This window comes from Garra rufa, chromosome 2 (assembly GCF_049309525.1).
Source record: "Garra rufa chromosome 2, GarRuf1.0, whole genome shotgun sequence".
Taxonomy (NCBI): Eukaryota; Metazoa; Chordata; class Actinopteri; order Cypriniformes; family Cyprinidae; genus Garra; species Garra rufa.
The window spans coordinates 31,130,462-31,158,237 of record NC_133362.1 but is presented as its reverse complement, the minus strand read 5'-3'; the positions used below and the strand labels follow the sequence as shown (position 1 = coordinate 31,158,237).

Here is a 27,776-nt window from a genome sequence, read left to right as displayed (position 1 = left end):
GGTTGTTATTTGTTCATGTATGCAGGTTGAATGAAATGTGACAAATAATTTGACTGCATTAGATTTCTTAGATTTTAACTTTACAATAAAGTTCATCAGTTAACATTAGTTAACTACATCAGTTAACAGGAACTAATAATAAACATTAATGTTAATTTCAGAATTTACTAATGCATTATTAAAATCACAAGTTGTGTTTGTTAACATTACTTAATGCACTGTGAATTCAATTCATGACTGTATTTCAAAAACATTAACAAAGAATAATAAATAGTGTAATAAATGTATTGTTCATTCATGTTTGTTAATATATTAACTAATGTTAACAAATTACACCTTCTAAAAGTGTTACCATTTTATCTTTTCTTGCTTATTCCTGTTCCTCTTCAATATTATTTATTTTCACATTTTTAGATTTCAGGAAAACCAGCATCTATTGTAAAAGCTAATGGAGATCCAAATCTGAAACATGAAGAATTTCACCAAACTTCTTCTTGAAAGTATTGTTTTGTAGTACAACATACTTGTCTAATTCATTTTCCTTAAACAACAAAAATAAAACTGCAGACAGGGAGAAAAGGTCTTAAGCACAGACGCTGCCAATGTCATACCAAAAACAGCCTCTTACATATTCATTAGCTGCAGTGGAGGGTGAGGGGAGACACATGCAGACAGATAGACAGAGGAAGACAGAAGCGTGTGTGTGCATGCTCCTATCAACAGCTCCTTACCTCCACCAGTAGTTTGTCAGACTCCAACTTATACAGCTGCTCCTCGATGTCTTTCACTCGATCGTCAATGCGATCCTGCTGCTTCATTAACATATGCTGAAGGGAAGGGAAAAACAACACAAATCAAACCTTTTTCTCAGATTCATGATCTGTCATGCTTAAAAAAAACTGTATGACTCCAGGATCAAGGAACACCTGAACTATGAACTATTTTTAGAAATACTGTTCATTTTAAAGTCAAACCCAAGCTAACAAAAGCAAAAAAGATAACAGCAAATGATATGAAAATAATCATTTGTGACTAAATCTTGCAGCTCTAAGCTGTAAATAAATAATCTGAAATGATAAAAAAAATCTAAATAAAACATTTACTGAAAGAGACATTTACTGAATATTTTATTTATTTACCTGCTTGTCATATTACTATTAGCCGACATCAGAGAACTCTGAACATGTGACTGTGTAGTTGAATTATTAAAATATTAAGCTAAAATCTCAAGGGGTACTGCAACAAAATATTTTGCTGTGTCAGTGTGGTTCATGACAAAAAAACTTCAGGAATCTGTGATCTATGAGCTTTTATATTATTTAAAAATGATGTACATTTTGGGGTGGGGGTGGAAATAAATAAATAAATTATATGCACTACCAGTCAAGATTTTTAATGTTTTTTAAAGAAGTGTCTGCTGCTCACCAAGCCTGCATTTATTTATTCCGAAGTACAGCAAAAAACAGTAAAATATCTCTACTATTTAAAATAATTGTTTTCTATTTGTATTTGTATATTTTAAAATGTAATTTATTCCTGTGATTTCAAAGCTGAAATTTTAGCATCATTACTCCAGTCACATGATCCTTCAGAAATCATTCTAATATTCTGATTTGCTGCTCAAAAAACATTTATTTATTTATTATTATTATTATTATTATTATTACTATTATGTTGAAAACAGCCAAGTAGAATTTTTCAGGTTTCTTTGATAAATAGAAAGTTCAGAAGAACAGAATTTATCTAACATTATAAATGTCTTTATCATCACTTTTGATTAATTCGAAGCATCCTTGCTAAATAAAAGTATTAACTTCTAGAATTTCTTTGCCAAACAAAATAAATAAATAAATACAGTGAAATCAATAAATTGTAAATGACTCCAAGCTTTTGAATGGTCTAGTGTTACAAACGATTTTTATTTCAGATAAATGCTGATCTTTGGATCTTTCTATTCATTAAAGAATCCAAAGAAAAAAAATACTCAACTGTTTTAAATATTGATAATAATAACAATAAAAAAATATTTCTTGAACAGCAAATCAGCATATTAGAATAATTTCTGAAGGACATGACACTGAAGACTGGAGTAATGATGCTGAAAATTTAGTTTTGGTCACAGGAATAAATTACATTTTAAAATATATTTAAACAGAAAACATTTTAAATAGTAAAAATATTTCACAATTTTACTGTTTTTTTGCTGTACTTTGGAGCAAATGAATACAGGCTTGGTAAGCAGAAAATACATTAAAAATCTTACTGTTCAAAAACTTTTGACTGGTAATGCACTGTTGCAAATCATCTTCACTGAAGGATAATGATTAAAATATGAAATTAAAACAGAGAAGGTAGTCCCAAAATGCACTGCAACAACTGAACTATGAACTATGTTTTGAAATATTTTTCCCTATCTACACCAAAATACAGCCCCAAAAATCCTGCAGGCCCTCTCTGTGAGATCCAAAAAAATCTTATTACAGCAAATGAGGAAAACAAAACATGTCGGCAATGAGACTAATTCATCAGAATCGCATGCACATGTTTGCTTTGTGATTCTGCCTGCTATTAGGTGTCTGGACAGGTTTTAAATTGGATTCAGAGGAAGCCACTAACCCCAAAGCTCCCCCATCCCCCAACCAAATCAAAGCCTGACAGTGTGCTGAAGCTTTTATAATCCCCTTTATACTCGGTCTCACATGCCCACAAGAAGAACACTGCACCTCACCACACCAAAGTCCACAGGATGCTGAATAACCCAATTTAGTCGTTTAATCACATAAATGTCCGTGCAACATGCAATAGGCCGATTGCAAAAGGAGAATGCAGCTGTCATGACAACAATAACACACATTGTGCACGCACGAGTGTGCGCATTAATAAGTGTGGAAATTTGAAGCAGAGCGTGAGGGGGCAAGGCCATCTCGGGCTCTCATTTTGCTCGCTATCTCTCCCTTTGTTTGCACGGGCTTCTTTCAGTGTCAGTGACAGATTGTCATGTTATCCCAGCATAGTGAGATGTGCACGGGACCGCTGCAGGATCTATAGGTCACATGAGAGGCGGCACATTCTTGGGGCCTGCAGCAACCCAGGCTCCTGCAAACCCCTGCACGGGTGCCAGGCAAACAAACAGCATCTCTACAGTCAACAGTTAACAGCGGTCACTGGTCACCATGGATACTGATAGAGCGCAACAGTGCGGAAGTAAAAATCGCATTCATTTTCTTCAGCTCTGAGCTCACAAGTCAGTGTCATTTCAACTTTTTTATCTGTTTAAATGTCAAATTAACAATTAAATACTACATTATCCACAATTATAAAGTGAGTTCCACCAATCAGAGAACTTGCTGTATGACTATATACTGATACACCAGACAGTGTACCCCCTGGGGGTTTATGGCAATAAGTTAAAGGAGTAGTTCACTTTCAGAACCAAAATTTACAAATGATGTACTCAACCCCTTGTCATCCAAGATGTTCATGTCTTTCTTTCTTCAGTCGTAAAGAAATTATGTTTTTTGAGGAAAACATTTCAGGATTTCTCTTCATATAATGGACTTCTATGGTGCCCCCGAGTTTGAACTTCCAAAATGCAGCTTCAAAGTGCTCTAAATGATCCCAGACAACTAAGAAGGGTCTTATCTAGTGAAACGATTGAAGCGTTATTTTCTAAAAACATTTACAATTTACAGTGGTGTGAAAAAGTGTAGTCCCCCTTCCTGATTTTGTCACACTTTAATGTTTCAGATCAAACAAATTTAAATATTAATCAAACATAACACAAGTTAACACAACATGCAGTTTTTGAATGAAGTTTTTTTTATTATGAAGGGAAAACAAAATCCAAACCCACATGGCCCTGTGTGAAAAAGTGTTTGCCCCCTAAACTTAATAACTGCTTGGGCCACCCTCAGCAGCAACAACTGCAATCAAGCGTTTGCGATAACTTGCAGTGAGTCTGTTACAGCGCTGTGCAGGAATTTTGGCCCACTCATCTTGGCAGAATTGTGTAATTCAGCCACACTGGAGGGTTTTCGAGCATTAACCGCCTTTTTAAGGTCATGCCACAGCATCTCAATAGGATTCAGGTCAGGACTTTGACTAGGCCACTCCAAAGTCTTCATTTTGTTTTTCTTCAGCACTTCAGAGGTGGATTTGCTGGTGTGTTTTGGATCATTGTCCTGCTGCAGAACCCAAGTTCGCTTCAGCTTGAGGTCACAAACAGATGGCCGGACATTGTCCTTCAGGATTTTTTGGTAGACAGTAGAATTCATGGTTCCATTGATCACAGCAAGTCTTCCAGCTCCAGAAGCAGCAAAACAGCCCCAGACCATCACACTACCACCACATATTACTGTTGGTATGATGTTCTTTTTCTGAAATGCTATGTTACTTTTTTTTATGCCAGATGTAATGGGACACACACCTTCCAAATAGTTCAACTTTTGTCTTGTCCGTCCACAGAGTATTTTCCTCAAAGTCTTGGGGATCATCAAGATGTGTTCTGGCAAAACTGAGACGAGCCTTTATGTTCTTTTTGCTCAGCAGCGGTTTTCGTCTTGGAACTCTGCCATGCAGGCCATTTTTGCCCAGTCTCTTTCTTATGATGGAGTCATGAACACTGACCTTAACTGAGGCAAGAGAGGCCTCCAGTTCTTTAGATGTTGTTGTGGGGTCTTTTGTAACCTCTTGGATGAGTCGTCGCTGTGCTCTCACTGTTCCATGTTTTCACAATTTGTGGATAATGGCTCTCATTGTGGTGAGTCCCAAAGCTTTAGAAATGGCTTTATAACCATAAGGGGGGGTGGGGGGGCCACACAGGGCCATGTGAGTTTGGATTTTTTTTCCCGTCATAAAAAAACCTTTATTTAAAAACTGCATGTTATGTTTACTTGTGTTATCTTTGATTAATATTTAAATTTGTTTGATGATCTGAAACATTAAAGTGTGACAAGCATGCAATAAAATACAAAAATCATTAAGGGGGCCAACACTTTTTCACCTCACTGTATATACTTTTTAATCTCTACACAGAGTACACACAGAGCTAGACAAGACGAGCATTTGAGTTCAAAAAGTATATAAATTGTAATTTTTTTTTAGAAAATAACCGACCATTTTGCTAGATAAGACCCTTCTTTCCTCGGCTGTGATCTTTTAGAGACATTTGAAGCTGCGTTTTGGAAGTTCAAACTCAGGGGCACCATTGAAGTCCATTATATGGAGAGAAATCCTGAAATGTTTTCCTCAAAAAACAATTTCCTTACGACTGAAGAAAGAAAGACATGAACATCTTGAATGACAAGAGGGTGAGTATATTATCTGTAAGTTTTTGTTCTGAAAGTGAACTACTCCTTTTAAGGTCTCCATGCAGTTTTCTGCCAATAAGAATGCTGAAGGCTGAAGATATTATTGTAACTTGTAGTTTAAAATAAAATGATGAAGTATTCATTTTTATTTTAAAGTACAGTTGTACGGTTACAATCATTTATTTATTTTTTTGATATTCGTGACCCTGGACCACAACACCAGTCATAAGTAGCACGGGTATATTTGTAGCAATAACCAAAATACATTGTATGGGTCAAAATTATTGAGATCATTAGGATATTAAGTAAAGATCATGTTCCATGAAGATATTTTGTAAATTTCCTACTGTAAATGTATTAAAACTTAATCTTTGATTAGTAATATGCATTGCTAAGAACTTCATTTGAAAATCTTATGTTTAAAGGATTGACACTTACGACTGGTTTTGTGGTCTAGGGTCATATTTTATAATTAGAGTTTAATATTAAATGTTTATCTATGGCAGTTCAAATCACAATATGATACAAAATAGATCACAACATAATTTGTGACCAAATTGTGCAGCCCTACTGTAAATACATAATTTTAAATAACAATCAAAATAAAAGGCTTAATAAAAAAAAGATTGCATATTTTATCTACCTCCATGCCATGATCATTAGTCAACATCAGAGAACCCGGAACATGTGAATGTGATTGAATTATTGAAAATATTAAGTTAAAAGTTCGAGGGGTACTTCAAAAAAATATTTTCAGCTAACATGTTGGGAATCCCTGACCTGGGAGTTGATTACAGTTGGTATTTTATTTAAACATTTAGTGATTTGTTTTAGTCGTTTTAAATTATTCAGGTTTTTTTTTTTCATATTTATTACTTACTGCTTCTGTCAAATGCCAATAAAATACAAAAACTGAGTTTTACTGACAGTAACCATTAAATCAACCTTTGTAAAGAAGGTAATCTTAATGCACTGCACTCACTGATCAAACATGATATGAAATGTTGATTATAAATATGGTTAATTTATTAACTACTAAAACATACTGATAAAAATGTTATTTCTGGGCTTATGATGACATCACTTCATTCACTTATCAGCATGTTAATGCCAAATTCAAAGTCAATTGTAATTTGATCTCTCCTGAGCTTTGCGTGAGGAGATGTGTTTGTGTGGTGAGCAAAGCTGCTGCCCATGTAGAGCGTTCCATTTCAGTTAGCGTGCTGTCATTAAAGACAGCTGTCCATGTAGGCAGCAGACAGCAAAACAGCTCACTACGGTGTGGAACGGATCAATAATTTTTAACAGATGAGTGTACCATTGCTTTGGTCTGCATACTGGCATTTGGAGCACAGTGTCAACAGTGGTATCAGACTGAGTCACGTATTACACATGGTTACGAGTACAGGAAACCGTACATCTTCAGCTCGACAATGGCCGGAGCGTCACGCAACATACCAGCAGGAAGTTACACAAAATTACTGCACTCCTGGTGCCATTGAGCTTATCAGCAATCAAAAGAGGACCTTTTATTTAAGGTTTTTAATTTGATACAATTGTTGGCGTGCAGATGAACGCATCCGTGTACTATACATCTGTGCGAGCGCTTCTCGTTTCAAAACACGCAGATGTGCAGATATGATCTGTCAATTTCTTTTGATTGGGAGCACGGAAGGTAGCATATAAAGAACCTACAGACTTCTACAGACAATGAACTGTTTCTGTGATAAATGTAAGCCATTTAATTGCAGCGACGCAAAGCCTGATGATAGGCTTGTTGATGGCTTTTTTACGCTTTTAAGGTGAAGAAGATTGGAGCTCAGACTGAGACCAGAATAATCTGGTTTTGTGGGGTAGTGTGATGGGCGTGTGTGAATTTCACAGCTAAATGCTGGATTGAGTTGATTTATTTCCGCAGTTTGTAAGTGACTCAAAACAACCTACGTACAGCAAAGACAAAAGGTCAAGCATCTTGGCAGCTCTATGTGAAATGTGCAAACGCCACAGTGCTCTGAATGCATAGCGATAACTTACAGTTCACTTATAAATGGACAAAACCTCATGTGTACTTCACAGTATTCATTTATAATCGCAGATGAAAAACACGGACAATTTTCTAATGAATGGTACATGGTATCATGCAACAGATGAGAGTACATATCCACTCAAAGAAAGGTCAGTATAGTCACATCCTACATACACGTCTGACACTTTCCATGAATACAGTAACCTTTCTGTGTGAATTGAGCATTTTGCAGTAAGAACTATTAGATTTATTACTTAAACCATTATCTAACATGAAACTAACCTATCATAAAAAGTACCTAGATAATGATCATGTTTATTATTTACATCCTTTTAAAGACTTTTGTTCATCTTCAAAACACAAATTAAGATATTTTGATTAAATCTGAAAGCTTTCTGACCCTGCAAAGACAGCAACGCAACTGACACATTCAAGATCCAGAAAGGTAATTAAAATAGAGAAGAAACTGTTGAATAAAGTCATTATTTTAGTTTTCTTTTCACACAAATAGTATTCTCGTATCTTCATAACATAACAGTTGAACCACTGATGTCACATGGACTATTTTAACAATGTACTTACTACCTTTCTGGGCCTTGAACGTGTCAGTTGTGTTGCTGTCTATGGAGGGTCAGAAAGCTCTCAGATTTCATCAAAAATATCTTAATTTGTGTTCTGAAGATGAACGAAGGTCTTACTGGTTTGGAACAACATAAGAGTGAGTAATTAATGACAGAATTTTCATTTTTTGGAGGAACTATCCCTTTAAAATGGTGATTATGGCCTGTCCAACTTCAGAGGTCTTGATCTCATGGGTTATATCCAACACTAAATCACACAACAATATTTAAATTTTGACATACTCTGGTAAACCGATATTCAGTTAAATGTAGAAAAACAATAAATAATTAACCAAATTATTTAAATTCAGATAGACTTTTTTTTTTTTTTTTTTACTTTTTTTAAACATGTCCCATTAAAAGGAGATAAAAACTCGCAACTTTGACTTTTTTTCTCAGAATTGCGAGACATAAAGTCGCAATTGCGAGTTCTAAAGTCGCAATTGCGAGTTCTAAAGTCAGAATTGCGAGTTCTAAAGTCAGAATTGCGAGACATAAAGTCAGAATTGCGAGATATAAAGTCAGAATTGCGAGATATAAAGTCAGAATTGCGAGATATAAAGTCAGAATTGCGAGATATAAAGTCAGAATTGCGAGATATAAAGTCAGAATTGCGAGATATAAAGTCAGAATTGCGAGATATAAAGTCAGAATTGCGAGTTAAAAAAGTCAGAATTGCGAGTTAAAAAAGTCAGAATTGCGAGTTAAAAAAGTCAGAATTGCGAGTTATAAAGTCAGAATTGCGAGATATAAAGTCAGAATTGCGAGTTATAAAGTCAGAATTGCGAGATATAAAGTCAGAATTGCGAGTTAAAAAAGTCAGAATTGCGAGTTATAAAGTCAGAATTGCGAGATATAAAGTCAGAATTGCGAGTTATAAAGTCAGAATTGCGAGTTATAAAGTCAGAATTGCGAGTTATAAAGTCAGAATTGCGAGTTATAAAGTCAGAATTGCGAGTTATAAAGTCAGAATTGCGAGTTATAAAGTCAGAAATGTGAGACATCAAGTCAGAATTCTTTATATCTCGCAATTCTGACTTTTGTTTCTGTTCATTTGTGACGCTCTGGCAAAGCACAATAGGAAACGGAGATCTTGTCTTGTTAAAACGACATATGTCATAAAAACGATATGATTTTCCCGTTATAGAAAATATATGATTACATGTGAGCGAGCTAGGCGATTGTCCGCGCTGCCTTCGCCACAGTCCTGACATAAAGGAGGATCTGCACGCTGCTGAAGTTATAGAAATACACTGTTTTAAGTATTTTAATGTAATGGTTTCAGTTGTAGCAGCATATTTATTAGCATTAATCTGTCTACAACAACCCAGACCCAGAGGATATAACTAACAGCAAATCCAAATACTAACCGAAAGAGGAAAAAAAGAGAAATGACAAACGATTTGATTGTATTATGATAATGATTTCGTTCTGTTTTAAAATGGGAAAAAATTAAGCCAGAATTTTCAGATTTTTTGTTCATTTTTCGTCTTTACTGTCTGTACCATCATTCAGAATAAATGTTCTGATGTACCGCTCTGCAAATTAGTCACAATAACGTTTCTTCATTATAGTTGGCTATATTTCTTGCAAATATACATCTCATATAATGCGCAACACTGCACTTCTCGGGTGGGCGGCGCTGGCACGATGAATAAATATAAACGTTTTTATTTTATGTTCTTCCACAATAACAACACAACTTTACAAAATGCTTTTGTAAAAATACAGGGAGCGCTCTCGCACCTTATGTCTATAGACATAAGAGCAAAAAGGAATTAAAGAAATATTATATAAAAATTATAATACGTCTAATAATCATAACTTATTGTTATTATTATTTCATTTTGTTTGAGAAACAGAAAAACGAAAATTAAGCTTGATTTTTCGTATTTTTGTTCATGGGTAAAACAAATGAGCTTATTGCTTTAATATTTGTTTAACATGCATGGGTAGCCTTGATACTTAGTCTGATTATATATAAATTATATATTATTACATTATTTACAAGGCAGACTGTACACTACCTCTTGTTGGATTTATATGAATTAAATAAACACAATTTGTTTTCTATTGTTTTATTGAAGTAGACCTTTCAAGCTGTCTATAGACATAAGTTGCGACAGTGCACCCTGTATTTTTACAAAAGCATTTTGTAACGTTGTGTTGTTATTAGGGATGCACCGAAATGAAAATTCTTGGCCGAAACCGAAAACCGAAAAAGAGGAAACCAAGGCCGAAACCGAAACACCGAAAGAATTATGCCAATTATTAGTACCATTGCATTTATGACTATGACTGTGTACTAATCTTACTAAAATCAAGGCATTGCAATTGCATAAATATTAAAGTTTCAAAGAATAAATCAAGTATTATATTACTTGAATAACATACATACATAACATTAGTGCTGGGCGATATCAGGATTTCTGCAGATATGAACAAGTGAAATTTAAGACTTTTTAAGACCTTTTTAATACCACCTTATATGAAATTTAAGACCGAAACCTGTAATGGAAATAGATATTATATTACATGCATACATGTAATATTTAATGTGTTTAATGTAAAAAGTAAACACAATTTCATGGCTGTCATAAATTACATTTATTACTTCGATATACAGTGAACTTTTCATATCAGCAGATACTATTCCACACAAAATATCCCCATAAAAGTACCACTAGAAATATCTGACGTAAAAAAAAAAATTCTGAAGCAATATTTTCATCAGTGCTCTATTAGCTTTTACATCTTAAATCTGCATATTTGATTTACCTTTATAAAGGCCTTTTTTTTACTTTTGAAATGTATGCATTACCTTTGAAATTTATTTTATGAATTTATCAATAAATTCTAAATGGCTGTTAGCAGTGAGATTACATAATTTACACTGCAAAATTAAAAGTGATATTAATGTTTTAAATACATTTATTGATTTATAAATATATACATTAGAAATGTTGGGTGTGGAGGCATACTTTTAAACACACTAAACTACCAGCAGGTGGCGGTAAGTCACTTCATGAGCGAGTTATTTCAACTGATTCGATCAAAACGCTGAATCATAGCAAAACGTTGCTAGGAGAATGCTTCTGCTAATGTTGCATATTGTCTAATAGTAAGTAACTACTTGACTAACTAATTTTTTATTGAGCTAAAATTAATGTAACATTTGTAATTGTGAGAATTTTCAGCAAAAAGCTCACTTGGTATATTACTGAACTATATCATGTTATGAATAAACTATACATTTGAAATTTTTACCTCAGTGTGTTTCTTTAGAGTGCTGTTACATTCGTTTTAAAGTATGTCACAAATAGACCAGAAATACACTATCCATTATCAATTTCTGTTTACGTTGAATGTATTAAAATAGGAATCTTTCTTGCCTTTCGATGCTTCGCTAGTTGTTTTTGTCACTTCAGTTTTAATCAGGCGTTTGTTCGGTCGGGCAAGTAAAAAAAAAAAAACATTTTAAAAGTATTTCGAAGGCTGGCGGTCAGCTAGCTCGACCTATATTTCTTATTATTATTGATAACATTATATACAGAAAAAGGTCGTTTGACCTGTATTCTGCTACTGCGATTCTGAAGACACAGTAACTTTCACAGAGGGAGAAAAAAAATCTAGTTGTTAGCAACTGGCCTTAGCCAAGCCCTATATTCAGTTTTTTCAAGCTAAGTATCGCTAAACTTGCACTTCCCCATAGCTAAAAAGTTAAATCCATTTTACTTCTGCGGTACAATCCGAGAGAGACTCGCGCCAATAACAGACAGCTGATTGGCTATTGCATGCTGGTCTCATTTGTAGTTTAAATACAGCAAATTATATTTGGATTAGTGAAATAAAGAACTACAACACCACGGAAACAACAAAAAGAGAATTTAAATGAGCATTAGAGTTAGCATTACATGGACATCGGAAAAATAAGACCTGTGTAAAATTATTTAAGACCTAGAACAGCGAATTTAAGACTTTTTAAGGCCTAAAATTTAGATTTTTAAATTTTAGACTTTTTAAGACTTTTTAAGACCCCGCGGAAACCCTGGATATGGAAAAATCATGTATCACGATATGGATTATTTTATATCACGATAACGATATATATCACGATATACCAAAATAAAGTACGTTTTCAGTTATTCTCTGAAAAGTTTGACAAAAATATCCTTGCATAATTTTTTTGCAACTTTATTTTTATAAGTTATTTGAAATGACATTTAACTGAACTGTCACAAATGAGAAAAATACATTTTAGTGCAGCAATATAAATGTATCAAATGACAACAGATGTGGTGGAGGTAAAGCTACAGTAGCCTTCACATTTTTTTATCCACATCATGGTTAAATAGTACTATCAAAATAAACTATTTTTTTATTAAAGTGCACAGCCATTTCAAGTTTCTGAGCAGAAAGGCACTCAATTATAAAAAATAAACAAAACATTTTTCAACCTTGTAGTGCAAAGTTTGCAAACCAAAATAAAGTATCACGCCTGTTTCACACATACTCCGTCTGCAGTGCGTATACAGTTACGTATGCGGTGCAGAGGCAGCACGGACTCGTTTTGCTTCCACACAGAACGCGCTTGCAGTCCGTTCCTGATCCGTGGGTGTTTACCACAAACACACCATTTATCCGTTATTTTAATTTCAAATCCAAACGTGCTTTTTCAGCATTGGGATACTCTTTTATCACAGAACACTAATACAATAATACTAGACATATTCACGTTTAAACTCAACGTATTATAAACAACGTAGGCTATTATTCAATGCACTTGACTTCTAGAAGTTGCTCAAGCAAGTTGCAACACATTTAAACACAGCATAGGTAGGCTATAGCTTCCTTTTCATATTGAAATTGGGCTATCACAAATATTTTAAATTAAAACTTACCACAGACAAGCAGTCGGCTCTCTGTGCCTTTCTTTGGTATTAAATCTTTATTAAAAACCATATTTTAGAGAACTTTTCTACCTGGACAAGTGCATCTATTATGTTGCCTTGTTTATTTAAAACTGCACTATTTTAAACCTAGCCAAAAAGCCACGTGTTGACTGTGAAACACAGTAGACTGCATTTATATGCATTTATGGTACATTTCCGTCAATCCATGTTCATTTTTACAGCGAACAATGCGCTGTCACTTTAATTCGGCGCATGCAGCGCAGCAAAAACAGACTCTGTGCCGAAAGGATCGCTCCACTGCTGCAAACGCACCGCTTCTGGAACGCACTGCCGGACAGCAACCGCCTGCAGTGTGAACGATCTGATCCGTTAACATGGGTGCGGAAAAAAATACGCAACGCATACGCACTGCAGACGGAGTATCGCCTGTTTCACACATACTCTGTATACAGTGCGTATGCAGTCCGTGTGCGTTACGTATGCGGTGCAGAAGCAGCATGGACTCGTTTTGCTTTCACACAGGACGCGTTTGCAGTCCGTTCCTGATCCGCTGGTGTTTACCACAAACACACCATTTATGTTATTTTAATTTCAAATCCAAACGTGCTTTTTCAGCATTGGGATAGTCTTTTATCACAGTACACTAATACATACAATAATACTAGACATGTTCACGTTTAAACTCAACGTATTATAAACAACGTATGCTATTATTCAATGCATTTGACTTCTAGATTTGGATATTAAGTTGCTCAAGCAAGTTGCAACACATTTAAACACAGCATAGGTAGGCTATATCTTCCTTTTCATATTGAAATTGGGCTTTCACAAATATTTTATTTTAACAAATATTTATTTTAAATTAAAACTTACCACAGACAGAAACAGTCGTCTCTCTGTGCCTTTCTTTCGCATTAAATCTTTATTAAAAAACATATTTTAAAGAACTTTTCTACCTGGACAAGTGCATGTATTATGTTGCCTTGTTTATTTAAAACTGTACTATTCTAAACCTAGCCAAAAAGCCACGTGTTGACTGTGAAACACAGAAGACTGCAATTATATGCATTTACGGTACATTTCCGTGTCAATTCATGTTAATTTTTACAGCGAACAATGCGCTGTCACTTTAATTCAGCGCATGCAACGCAATGCAGCACAGCAAAAATAGACTCCGTACCTAAACGATCGCTTCACTGCTGCAAACGCACCGCATCTGGAACGCACTGACGGACAGCAACCGCGTGCAGTGTGAACGCTCTGATCCGTTAACATGGGTGCGGGAAAAAATACGCAACGCATACGCACTGCATACGGAGTATGTGTGAAACAGGCGTGAAACAGGCGTCAGCGTCGGGCGCGGAAACAGTCTTTTGGCAGAGTTTACTTTGCACATGACTGTCTTCTGCTCCGTGTCGGAGCTCTTGAAGCCAAAATGCAACAAAATCACTGTCGTTCCCCCACGTGTCGGTAAAAGTACTTCTTGTCTGCTGCCTGGGTAGCAGTTTCAGTTTGTTGCGACTCGATCCGGGCATTCATCTTCAACCTCTTGCGTCTCCATCTTTAGGCTAAGCACTCACGAGTTAAAGCATGTCGCAACAAAGCGTCACGTCGCACAAGACGGAGTTTCTTTGTGAAAAAGTTCGTTTTTATTCTTGATTATCACTTATAGGGTAGAGTATGCATTGCACAGCAACAAGACACTATCATACATTTGTCATAGCCTATTTAATGCAATATTTTCTTTAGTAATTGATAAAATTAGGTTAGAGACGATAGAAACGATAGAAGAGAAATAGGACGATAGACACTTTTCTATCGTCTCCACGATATATATCGTCATATCGCCCAGCACTACATAACATATACATACATTTTACTGCCTTTGTTTAAATTGTTTAAATTTTTATAACACATTATCTTGTGGATCCATGAGTTCACATTTACAACTCTACACGTTTCTCTTCCAGCAGCAGGCGCTTTCAGAATAATATTACACAAAGCAGCGCAGCAAATGACTTTGAAACGTGCAGCGCTATTATTTATTCAATGGATAGCCTTTTGAAGTTTCATCGCAATTCTTGTCTTTCACACATTTAAGACCACCTGAAATCATAATTATTTAATAGTTTTTATGACATATGTCGTTTTAACAAGACAAGATCTCCGTTTCCTATTGTGCTTTGCCAGAGTGTCACAAATGAACAGAAACAAAAGTCAGAATTGCGAGATATATAGTGGCAATTGCGAGTTTATATCTCAGAATTCTGACTTTATATCTCACAATTCTGAGAAAAAAAGTCAGAATTGCGAGTTTTTATCTCGCAATTCTGAGAAAAAAAGTCGCAATATTTATTTATTTATTTATTTTTATTCAGTGGCGGAAACGGGCTTCCATAGCTCTATGCTCTATCACCACCACTACCAGAAAATAAATTATAATTTGTTTGAATTAAACATTTAAAAATCACAATGAACTTTATCAGACAATGGCTACTGAATCAACATCTGATCTACCTACTAAATTGCAAGCTTTCATTATGTCTCAAAATGCAACATTTCGTGTAATTGAAGTTTTTTAGTTTTTTAGCATGAATATGTTAGCCTTGAGTTTATTTATAAGCTAGTGTGGAAAACAGTAACTGCATTTCCATTACCCTTCAAATTGAAGCTAAAAATTCCAGAACTATGCTTTTATAAGCTGTCGACCCCCAAAAAAATTGTGTTTAAGGACAAATAGTCGTGAATATCAGGGTATTTCACATTGAGCCATTCAGTTAGATAATTTCTTCATCTAAAGGAAGGTAAGGAAAAGGAGCGCTGACACAGACCAATAAAATTTAGTTTCTCAATATATCTCCTCCTCTCAGGTTTACATAGGGTGGTGAAATAATCCTTTGACATGGTTAAAAATGATTGTTTCCTGTTGTGATTAAGTTTCCCTCCAGGGGCGTAGCTCTCAGAGTAATATGACACATTGCGCTCTACCTAAATGCTCCTTTTTTGGAACACTCCTTAAACGTAGTTCTGGGTTTTTTAGCTTGTTTACTGTAAACCTTGTCACAGCAGCTTTTAGACATTGTTCTGTTTTTTGATACAAGTCAGAAATGACAGGGAGGCAGCTTCCTTTTATTACGCATGTCGTTCTACCTCTATTCAAAAAAGAAATATTTTGCAAAACTGCAATGGAAACTGCGTCTGCGCGTTTCTCTCTACAAACAACCAATTGATTCAAAAACAGTGATTTTACCACCTCGTTGCTCAGGAACATAATTTAGCGATCTAGTATCTAGGCTATTTTATAAAATAAAATGAGAATCGTTGACCACAACCCTGTGTGCGACCTCTGTGTGTGTGTGTGTGTGTGTGTGTGTGTGTGTGTGCACACGAGTAATGCGTGTTGGTTAGCGTGCATCAATTAAAGCAGCACATTAGTATAAAACGGTGATTAAACTGACTTGGAACTACCTGTGCATTAAACGGTTTTACTGCATACCTGCCAGCCAATCAGAATCCAGTATTCAGACAGACCATGTAATAACCTCCAAGAAACTTTTCATACGTGGCTGCTCTCAAGTATATGGGGCTTCCATTGTCATTAATGCTTAAACAATTTACACTGCACACTTATGTGGCACGTTGCGGCTCTGACACAGCCACCGGAGCTGATCGTGGTAACTCTAGTCAATGCTTATGTTTATACCAGCCGTGGCACGGCATGTTTCATAAGCGTCCCGGAAATGGCTCTCCACGCTGCTTCTAGACACATGCCTACGCCTCCTTCAATTAAATATAATGGCTAGTACAGTGCCTACGATTAGACATGTGCTGTTATTTGGTAATGTGATATATCACGATAATGAATATGCACGATATTATTATTGTGGGCACATCAAAATACAGAGAATAAGTATTTATAACAAATAATTCAGAATTTTGAATGCATTTTAAGATACCTTTTTCTATCAACTGGTCACAATGCACAACACCGCTGTATGCTGTCTCAAAAACGTGTGTGTACTCTGATGTAAACAAGCACGGATGAGAAGCACATGGCGTTGCGCATGAAAGACGCTCTGGATGTAAGCACACTTTCATTCTCTGACAGCAGATGGCGCTAAACATAATGTAGCCGTTACCCTGGAAATCCATAAACAAAACAGCTTTCTGTTTCTGAAAAGTGTTTAAATGATTTAAATAGCCATTCATTTTATTTCAATTTGTTTATTTGCTATGGTATTCATCACAGCGCCAAATACTTAAATATTTAGGCTTAATAGGGTATTTATTTTCAAAAAATTGTACATTTTATTCTGGACTACAACATGCCCTAGATATTGTTTGAAAGTGTTTTGATTCTTTATTGTTCGGTCAAACTTTACATTATGGCTTCATTAGTTAACATAAACTGCCAATGAAAAATTCTTCTAAACATTCAATAATCTTAGGTAATTCCAATATTTAATAACAAACTGTTAAAATCAAAAGTTGCAACTCTGTAATTTAATGAGCTAACATAAACTAAGAGTATTTTTCAACAAAGATTAATAACTTATGTAAGAAATGTAGCTCATTGTGAGTATTAATGCATTAACTAAGGTTAACTAAGGTAGGTTATCTTATTGTAAAGTGATATCTATTGGTCTTTATAATTCTTTTGCACTTTAATCTGTGTGAATTTTTTAACTTCATACATTTTTTGTGTATTGCTTTATTGTATTTAAAAATTCAGTTATTTTTGTTAAGAAAAAGGTTAATAAACCTGTTAATAGTGTATTATGACAACACTTTTTTTGCAAATAAATTTCAATATTGTGATAATACAATATACCGTGATAAAAGCATCATCAATTAATCGCAACATGTAAATTTGATACCGACATATCCCTAGCTGTGATATGCGTAACCCTACCAAAATCCCTCGCCATGACTTTACATTTTTGTCGCATAACATCGTTTAACGAAAACGCTTTCATTTCGCAATACTTTTTTAAATCGACATTTATAGAATATCACTAACGTTTTGCACAAATCTGTAATGGAAATGCACCTAATGACAAAATTCACATTTAGAAGATATAAACATTCAAAACTTGCAGTCTCCAACTTCTGTAAAATATGGATTAACGATTTTGATTACATCACCCTGCACTTCAGCGTCTTATCAAACTTTCTGTCCAATCAAATGCTCTCCAGAGTCCAAAGTGTCTCGCCCCCTACACTACAAACAGACACTGAAGCGGTGGCCAAAATCAGTCACTAGTTCACAGTGTTAGTATTTTCTGTACAGGGAATGACAAATAGGAAACTATATTAGGGATAGGGAACGATTCAAACAGTGTATATGTGCTTTCCACTGGGTCGAAACAAGTCTGGTTTTGCGCTGTGTCACGCGAACCACCGTAGCATGCACTGTCTGCTCCGATCCAGAGGTGCAATAGCACGGAGTGGATCATATGTGTGATTCGTTTTGAATTCTACACAGAATGCTATATTTTATAGCGATATGGATGGGATTAAGAGGAGAAACGGTTTGACAAACAGCACTGATGAGTAGATGAGATAACACTTTTTAAACTACATGCCCTCAGCATCACTCGAATCACTGTTTTGCTTTAGTAACAGTTTCATATTGAATCCAAAGGCTGTCATAAGCTGTCAAATGTGGTTTACTGAGCTCAAATCTGTGATATAAACAGAACGCTATTGGCTGCTTGATATGTCTCGCCCTGTCTTCCTGTTTCAGTTGAAATGACATCAACACATAGAATAACGCTGCACGTTTAGTGCACTTTAGTGGATATTTAAAACCTAAAGATGAAGGGCAGACAGAAGTTACCTTTCTGGAAAAACAGACATGTTTCAACCTGTTTGAGCAGTATATCGAATGTTACAAAAAAAAAAAAAAAAACACTAAAGAGGTCTGTTTATCTTGGCAGAAGCATGATGAGAATGGGAAATGGCACAGCCCCCAGCATGATGAAGCAAAGCACCATATTACAGTACAAACTGCTTCCACATAATCTCATCGTACATTCATCTGCAGCGGCTGATTTGTCCAGATGAATCGCCATCACAAAAGACATTGCGGGCAACGTGCCTAGCTGATAAGGCAAGCTTGCTTACCACTTCACATCCTCCTCCTTATTTTCCTACCAGACTCGTTTCACTCAAGGTTTGCTTTCGCAGTTTATTCCAGAACACTTTCTTCGAAACGATTACATGTTTATTTGATCCTATGCAGAACATGTCACGGGCGCAAACAGTGAATGGTATTCACCACTTTCACAATAACATGACTGTGATTCCAAACATCTGAAGTCACTCGGCTGTACTAAACGTTTCTCAAGGCCGACCGAGAGAGTCATATAACGCTGTCCGGGCTTGCCTGCGTGCAGCGGTGTGATAAGAATGGCCTCTCAAATTATTCAGTGACACCACAATCAATTTTCAAGTCTTTCTAAAGCAAAATCTGGAGGACAATTACATTTCGAATGATCCCGTCCAAGCGAGAGCATGACTAATTTGCAGAAAATGGCCAAATGTGAACCAAGCCAGGCATCCACGCATAATTCCTCACCGCTCGTGTCCTATATTTAAAATGCATGGAGCGTGAATGTCATTGGATAATCCCAAAAAGTAAACAGGTTCCAAGCAGACTCCTGTGATAAAAAAAGGGGAAAGAGATAGTAGGGTGATCCTCCGTCGGATCTCCCATGATGTCATCGCTGCAAACAGGAGGCGGATTATTGGGAACGGAGCAGAGAGGGAACTGAGGTCACTCCCTTCCTGTGTCTGCCTGGAACCCACGTCCTATTCCTGAACAAGAGGCGAGGGAGCAAAAAAGGCCAGGCAGTTTTACTGTGGGACCACTTGAGTCACACTCTCTAAATTTATGCACTTGTGAAAGAAAGAACAGAGGGATGTGTGTGTCTTTCAACAGCAGCTGTGGGTAGAGCAAGCCTTGCGTCCATTTCCTCCCTCTCTTTCCCCCTCCTTTTACAGACACTTGGCTGCTTTAGGAGCCATGACACATTGGCCATCTAAAAAGCATTCCTCCACGCATCCAGAAGTCGGCCCTGCCAAGTCCAGCAGCAGCTCACCTCACAACAGTTCATTATTCTGGGAGGCAGCTGAAGGAACAGCGTGTTTTTTCACTCCTACACTGCAGAATGTCCCAGCTAATTTTCTCATTAGCATATCCATCACAGTTTAATTGATAGGTAAAAACAGCTTTAATAAGTAGCTTTGGGGATCAAGACAAATAACCTTTCCCTTTACAAATTACATTATCATCATAGCAATCTGAGGAAAGTTTAACTGAAAAGTGAACATGAATTTCCAATTGCAATGCCTCCAGTCCAAAGGGTCACTTTTTTTAAATTGAGATTTATACATCATCTAAATAAATGAGCTTTCCATTGATGTATGACTTGTTAGGATAGGACAATATTTGGCAGAGATAAAACTATTTAAAAATCTGGAATTTGAGTGTGCAAAAAAATCTAAATATTGAGAAAACCCCTTTAAAGTTGTCCAAATTAAGTTCTTAGCAATGCATATTACCGATCAAAAATGTTCGATATATTTAAGGTAGGACATTTACAAAATATCTTCATGGAACATGATCTTTACTTAATATCCGAATTATTTTTGACATATTTTGACCCATACAATGTATTTGTTGGCTAATGCAAATTATCACAAATATACTCATGCTACTTATGACTGGTTTCGTGGTCCAGGGTCACATTTAAGATGACCCAAAGAGCTTCACTGAAAGAGAACATCTGTCCATCTGGACAAAGGCTCACAGGATCAATGTCACACATTTATTCAATTAGTGACCTAAAAATATGCAACATTTCTCCATTTACATCAATTTAAGTAGACTTTGGACCCCACTGTATGTATTTGCTAGAATATGATTAGCAGATTTGTCCGATTTTCAAGAACTTGATGTTGAGATAAACCCTTTAGCATGAAAAGTCTATGTAAATAGTTTCATCCATAAAGCAAACAAGATAAGTATTCCTCTCTGAAGTGCTACTAAAGCTTGTTTTATGGACAAGCTCATTATTTCTTTCTGCTATTTGGCAATTAGTCTCACAGGAAAGAAGAAAATATGTGTAGGTGGCATTTGCAGTGAGCGTTTCAAATCAAGCACTCTGAGATTTATAAACATCTTTGCAGCCAAAAAAAAATCTCTTCATAGCAAAGATTTACGTTCTATTCTTATTTTACCTTTAAAATGAGATTTTAGACAACAAAGTATTTAAATTAAAAAGCTGATAGACTTATGGAACAGATATAGCCATTTTACTTGTCCTGAACATTACAAATGGCAATAAGACAAGTTTTTACACTTATTCTAACTCACTTTGGGGCTATTAGTCTCTGTTAACTTAATAAAGCAGAAGTCCCGATATTTCTCGCTCTGTAGAGTGTTGACAGTCTCATTATACCGGCGTTAACATTCGGCTGACAGGGCAGAGACTCAGGATATGACTGAAGTAACTAGGAATGGTAGCAAAAAACTCATGTTCCAGAGCAACTAATGTTTCAAGAGGAAGTGATTGCTTCAGCCTTTGAAAGGAAGTTCACTCCTCACCCCATCCATATCTAATAAGTCCATTCATGATGAAAAAAAGATTATGAAACTGATTAGGGAGACAAAGTTCAGTCCTTTCAAGTCCACAGTACTTTACATCTAATTGAGGTTTTTGCTATAATTAGGCTACATTTTGCTCCTCATTAAGCTTAAGATTTTCACAGTACTGTAATTAAATGATGCAGTGTAAATATATATGTAATACTAAGAAAAATTACGTTCTCTCTTACTATTTATTATACAGTATATATGGTAAAGAATATGGGCAATGAAACATTATTAAATAAATACTATTTCCTACACTATAACTATATTAAAGGAATAGGCCTTCAAACCAGCTTTCATAATCTTCTGACATTTTGTTTAAATAAGTAATGCAATTTGTCAACCAAAAATATTTGGTTGAAACGCCAAAAATGAATGTTTGGTTTTGGCTGAAATAGTTCTGGAAGGCTGGAACAGTGACATTTATTAAGTACTTCTCTGATGATGCATATTGACCATGTCAGAGTCTATTTCTTGCACACAACATGAATAATCTACAACAGGTGAATCTGTCTGCAATATTGATGCACCTCAGACCAAAAATGATGCTAAAGTAGCAATATGTAACATCTGTTCGACTAAAATAAAAAGACTTGTTGTCGAAGATCTTCACCATGACTAAAAACACAACATCCTTAACAGCATTAAGAGTTCAATTACCCAGTTACCCAGTTTCAGTTTTGGCTAAACATAATCTTTAAGTGAAAACATTTCTTAAAACAGTATCAATGGAATTAAGTGAACAATTGATCTTTGCATGTTACTTTCTTCAATTTTGACTGTTATTTTTAATCAAAATGGAATAACACCATCTTCCTAAGAAACAACTTTTAAACCATGGGAGACCACAGACATGAAGACTGTTTCAACCGATTTTTAGCCTTATAATCCTCTGAATGCACACACTAGACGATTCGACCAGACCATGAGACCACACACTTGTTGACCAAAAATCCTTTGCGACAAACCTCGAATTGGGCCACACCTCTCGATTGTTTGTGGGTGCAAATTGGGCTTAACATCTGCCTTTAAATCGTCTACACTCTTAAAAATAAAGGTGCTCCACAATGCCGTAGAAGCATATTTTTTGTCTGAATGGTTCCATAAAGAACCTTTAACATCAGAAGAACCTTTCTGTTTCACAAAAGGCTCTTTGTGGCGAAAGAAGGTTCTTCAGATTCTAAAAGGGTAAGAAAGAGATGTTTTTTTTTAAAGAACCTTTGACTGAATGGTTCTTTGTGGAACCAATAATGCTTCTTATATGGCAGAACCCTTTAAAGCACCTTTATTTTTAAGAGGGTAGTGTGCAGCCAGCTTTAGATCTACCTCCATCCAATCAACAACCAATAGGGATGCAAAGGTATTATCAATATCACGGTATCGTGAGAGCAAAACTTGGTCACATTACGATAGGAATCGATATGTCTTCCAGACAAAGTGTAGTTTTTAAAATATATTTAAACTTCTTATTCTAACATAAAAGGTCTTTAAAGTTGTGTTTTGGGCTATCATACTTTGCCACAGTATCTGTCACACGAACTAAAACAGAAAGCACAATATGGCTTAATTCATTCATTCGCTGAGCGGTCTGGTGTTTTTCGCGCCTCAGAACGGCTCAGTTCACAGTGAATGAATGCAGTGAACTCATTTATTGCATGTGCTGTGAGTTTAGCACGCATTTGAGAACGCAACGGCCACCAGTTATGCTTTACTTTTGCGGCAGATGATAACAGCATTTCAATAGATTTTCAGTGAGACGGGTTTTTGGTTTTCCGTCAAAATAAAAGCTTTACTGCTGTTTCCATCAAAACAAAAGCTTAAAAGTGCAGTATGAACTGCTGACAGCTAGTGGTTTAAACGGTAAGGATACTGCAGTCCAAATTCAAAATATCTCTTTCTGGTGTAGAAATTAGGAAATAAGTAGGCTATTGTAATTTCCCTACTGTAGTGTAAAGCAAATATACCTACGAAATACATTTTCATTTATTTTACAGTGCTGTATTGTGTAATTACCCGTGCTACTTACGACTGGTTTTGATGTCCAGGGTCACATATTTAAATTTTTTATGTTAGCAAAGTTTATTATAAGTAATACACCAATTTTATTGGGAGTTACGCATTTGACAGTCGTGTAACCCAGTTCAGAGCCTGTATTAACCAGGTTATCTTAATCCTCAGTATACCTCTGATGTGTAAAACGGACTGTGGGCTCAGTCCCTGATGCAGGAGGAGTGTAGTTACACCCCTACAGATAAGTTCAGCGCAAAGCACTCACCCTGATGTCATTGCGTCGTACTTCCACGTCGCACACCGCATGGCCGTGGTTGGGTGCACATCTGGAGAAGCAGCAATACTGGCAGACCGCCACCTGTTCCACATCGCAGTGATAGAGTCTGTACTCATCATGGTGTGGGCAGCTCCAAGCCCGGACCTCCTCAGCCGCCACCAGCAGATGTCCAGGGGCAAGACAGTGCTGCTGGAGATGCGTCTGGATGTGAGACTGGCAACACGGTGCATTGCAACGAAGACACACTTTCTGCGCTTGCAAAGGAGGCCCTCGCCTACACAAAGTGCAATGCAACACGGCCGGAGCTTTCTCGACGTTCAGCGCGTTGAACTTTTCTACAATGTTAGTCAGTTTGATGTTCTTCTCCAGGTTTGGTTTCTGGTTGTACGCATGGTTGCATTCCGGGCACCGCACGTTGGCCGTGTCTTTGGCCCAGGCCTCGCTGATGCAGCTCCGGCAGAAGTTGTGCTTGCACGGCAGCTGCACGGGCTCCACGAACACATGCAAACAAATGGGACAAATGAGTTCCTCCTCGAAGCAGTTCCGCCAGTTCTCCGCCATCTCAACCAGTTGATCAGACATCCAGTTTTGAGTTGAAGGCAAACATCAAGTTTTAGCACCGGCCCAACAAGGTTTCGCTCATTTTTGAGACTCCATTTAGATCCAGGTGCTGAGCACAGAAGCCCCAGAGAAACAGCTGTTGATCAGACCCAAACATGCCAAGGGAGCGTTTCTGCTCCTGGCAAAGTTAGTCAGCAATCAAATACCACAGTCGGGCGTGAAAGAAGGAATCTGACGTGCAGGGTTTCTTTTTTTAACGAGAGAAACTTCGACAAATGCTAACAATAAAAGAAGGAACACTAACTAATTTATGTTTATGCTTAGTTTAAAAAAAATTGGTTTTACATTTATATCCGACTTTTAATTGCAGTCTGATAACTAACTAAAACAGTAGTAATAATAATAATATATTAATTTATTCAAGTTGTTTGTTTTTGGGCTTTATCGGGTGACTATTATTTAAGAAAAATATCCAAAAAATATATTAAAAATTCTGTTACTTTACCTGGAAATACCGTTATTGGACTCTGTTCTTCTGAGGCACCGTAAATGATGCCATTTATCGGTCAAAACTGAGTAGAAGCGTAAATATGTGTCAAAAAAGTATCGGTCAAACCAATTATCCGTCTATTTCCAAATGTGGCACCCAAATCAAACCTCGGAGACAGACGGAGGACGCGTTAAATGCCTCAGTGACAGATGTCTGACTATCCGCTGAAAGATAACGAAACTACTAGTTAAAGGCTACGACTTCGTCTAATATCCAGTGTCAGTCAAGATAATGTCAGTTCAATCCAAATGAAAACGTCGTATGGTCGGAAGCATGTATTTGCTAAGTTTAAAACAGGAAAAGGGTGACGCCACAAGTTCTTGAAGCGCTGAAAACGTCCTTTCGCAAGCAGCTGTATAGTCATTTACTGAAGCAGTCGATCACGCATTTGATTTGTGCCCAGGGCACATGACATTTGCCCTGCTGGAATTATAATAAAGTAGACCTGAGCCTTTGTGCTGCTCGTGTAACACTATATCGATAGGATTTCTGCGCCCTGCAACTATAAGAGAGGAGGCAGCCGGTAAAGCTAGAAAGACTATTTTATTTTGAATGAACGTACAATTGACGCGCATACATGTATGCCAACATACTCACAAAGAGCTGCGATTTGATCATGATCAAAGCTATTCTCTCGCTATCTGTGTTGGTTAAACATTATAGAATAATCCACAACCTGATCCCTGTCCATATTTCGCCTGATGTTTACCTGGCCGCACTTACCAGAGACGGATTGCATTCACATAAGGCATTTTTAGAGCCTAATGTCATGTATTTTTATTCCGACAAAGCTAACTCGCCTAAAATATTCACGCATTAAAGCCAGATACCTTTGTTGCTCTTAAAGGAGACGATATCGTTTGGCCCTTGTTATCGCTCATCAGCCATCTTGTTTTCCTGTTTAACGCGAATTAAAAACGACGTATCTATTTACTTTTCCTCTCATTTGTATGCCCTTTATATAGACGCCGCACGTAAAGCACAAAGATCCAGTTCTGCGATCGTCCAGGGATATCACGTCCTTTAAAACTTTAGTCCTGATTGAAAACAGATGCTTCAGCGCCGTATTCCAATCTGCGTCTGTTATTATTTATGATTTTTTTTCCTTTCAAGCTAATCCTAGATGAGAGGAATGCAGGCACAGGACTGCAACTCAGGATACAGTTCACATACTCCCCCTTCCCTCATCACGTGATCAGCACGGCCTTGATACATACAAGTGGGAGGGGCTATTAAGCAGGGGCGGGGTTTGATTTAAAGGGACAGACTCCAATTTTTTGAGATCTGTCAAATGTTTAAATTAGGTTTCTCTTATAGAGATATCTTTAAGGCACAATATATAGGATTTTTTTAATTAAAATATCGAAAAACCACCAGAACAGTGTTATATATTTTGCTGATTTGTGTACTTACAATATTTGCCCGAGGTACAACTATTTAAAACTCTGGAATCTGAAGGTGTAAAAAAATCTTTAATGTTGTCCAAATGAAGTTCTTATGTCAAAATTAAGTTTAAGTTTCATAATCTTTATCTAATATACTAATGATTTTTGGCATAAAAGAAAAATCTATAATTTTGACCCATACAGTGTGTTTTTCGCTATTGCTACAAAAATACCCGTGCTACTTATGACTGGTTTTGTGGTCCAGGGTCACGTATGTTATGCATTTTATTAGACGGGTAACAAATGCATTACAACAGAACAACAGAGTAGCATTACAACAGAACTTTCAACACACTAAAATGTATCTATTATGATAAAACAGTGCTGGTTTTTCCTTCATACGCATGAACTGGAGAAGTGGAACGATCGACTGTGGCGTAATTAAAGCTCTACTGCTTTCAAGCAGTGTATCGCACTTGTCCTTCATTAGCAATCGCTCCAGCGTCCTCGTTTCATTTTCATGACTTTCAGCCCCACCCTGCTTCATACTACAGTGACCTAATAAGTCTTTAACACATTATCTCATCCATGGACATGATTTCTGCCGGAGTACTGATGGATTGCATCAGCTGTGGGGATGAAGACAACAGCTCCCATGATTCCACACTAAATCAGGGCATAATCAAACTTCTTTGTTTGTTTTGAATATGCGCCCTCTAGCGGTGAAAAATTACGTATTGTGCCTTTAGAGGGACAGTTGAGCAAAAAAATTCTTTCATTAACTGAACCTTGGCAAAGATCCGTCCCCCTTAGTTACTGTTTGACAAACAATGCCACTCTCACACTACACGTAACATTCTCGCGCAGTGAAAAATACAAAATTTATTTCAAAAATAGCAAATAAGCGTCTGTTATAAAGCAAGGTTTCAGCTTTCAAATTTTGGCATTTTTAAAGAAATTCAAACAATAAATACCATTTTGTGGCTCTTTAATGTGTTGAGACAGATCCCTGTAGCGACTCAGTTCAAACGGCAGGAGAACCAATCGTCTTTTTATATTTACTTAACGCACAAAATAAATATGAATGAACACAAGAACATACTTTATTTCAACCGCTGAAAGATGTCAATACACACCATTTTTCAAGTTTCATTAGTCCATCGAAGTTAATCTACTGTCCGTTCTGATTTGTGTGTCAGACAAAATGGCAGATTCAGCATTATGATTGGTCAGATCGCCTGTCAATCAAGCTTTTTGCGAATGGTCAATTACTCATTCTCATGTTGTTCCAAAGCCGTAAGACCTTCTTTCATTTTCAGAACACAAATGAAGATATTTCCGAGAGCTTTCTGACCCTGTATCGACAGCACAGGTCCTACCACCTTCAAGGTCCAGAAAAATACCAAGAACATCGACAAAATCTTCCATGTAAAATCAAATGTTTCAACCATAATTATATTAAGCTACGA

At 36.4% G+C, this 27,776-nt stretch overlaps 1 protein-coding gene across 1 annotated transcript in view; it reads right to left on the bottom strand.

The window, feature by feature from the left end:
- trim8a (tripartite motif containing 8a) overlaps positions 1 to 26,083 on the bottom strand; it is a 31,885-nt gene extending 5,802 nt beyond the window's left edge. The window contains exons 1-2 of the mRNA XM_073835093.1: positions 23,800 to 26,083; positions 732 to 827 (exon numbers count right to left, since the gene is read on the bottom strand). Coding sequence (XP_073691194.1) covers positions 732 to 827; positions 23,800 to 24,393 — 690 coding nt within the window. The 5' untranslated portion in view covers positions 24,394 to 26,083. The remainder of the gene's footprint in view (positions 1 to 731; positions 828 to 23,799) is intronic.
- Between the last annotated feature and the right edge of the window lie 1,693 nt (positions 26,084 to 27,776).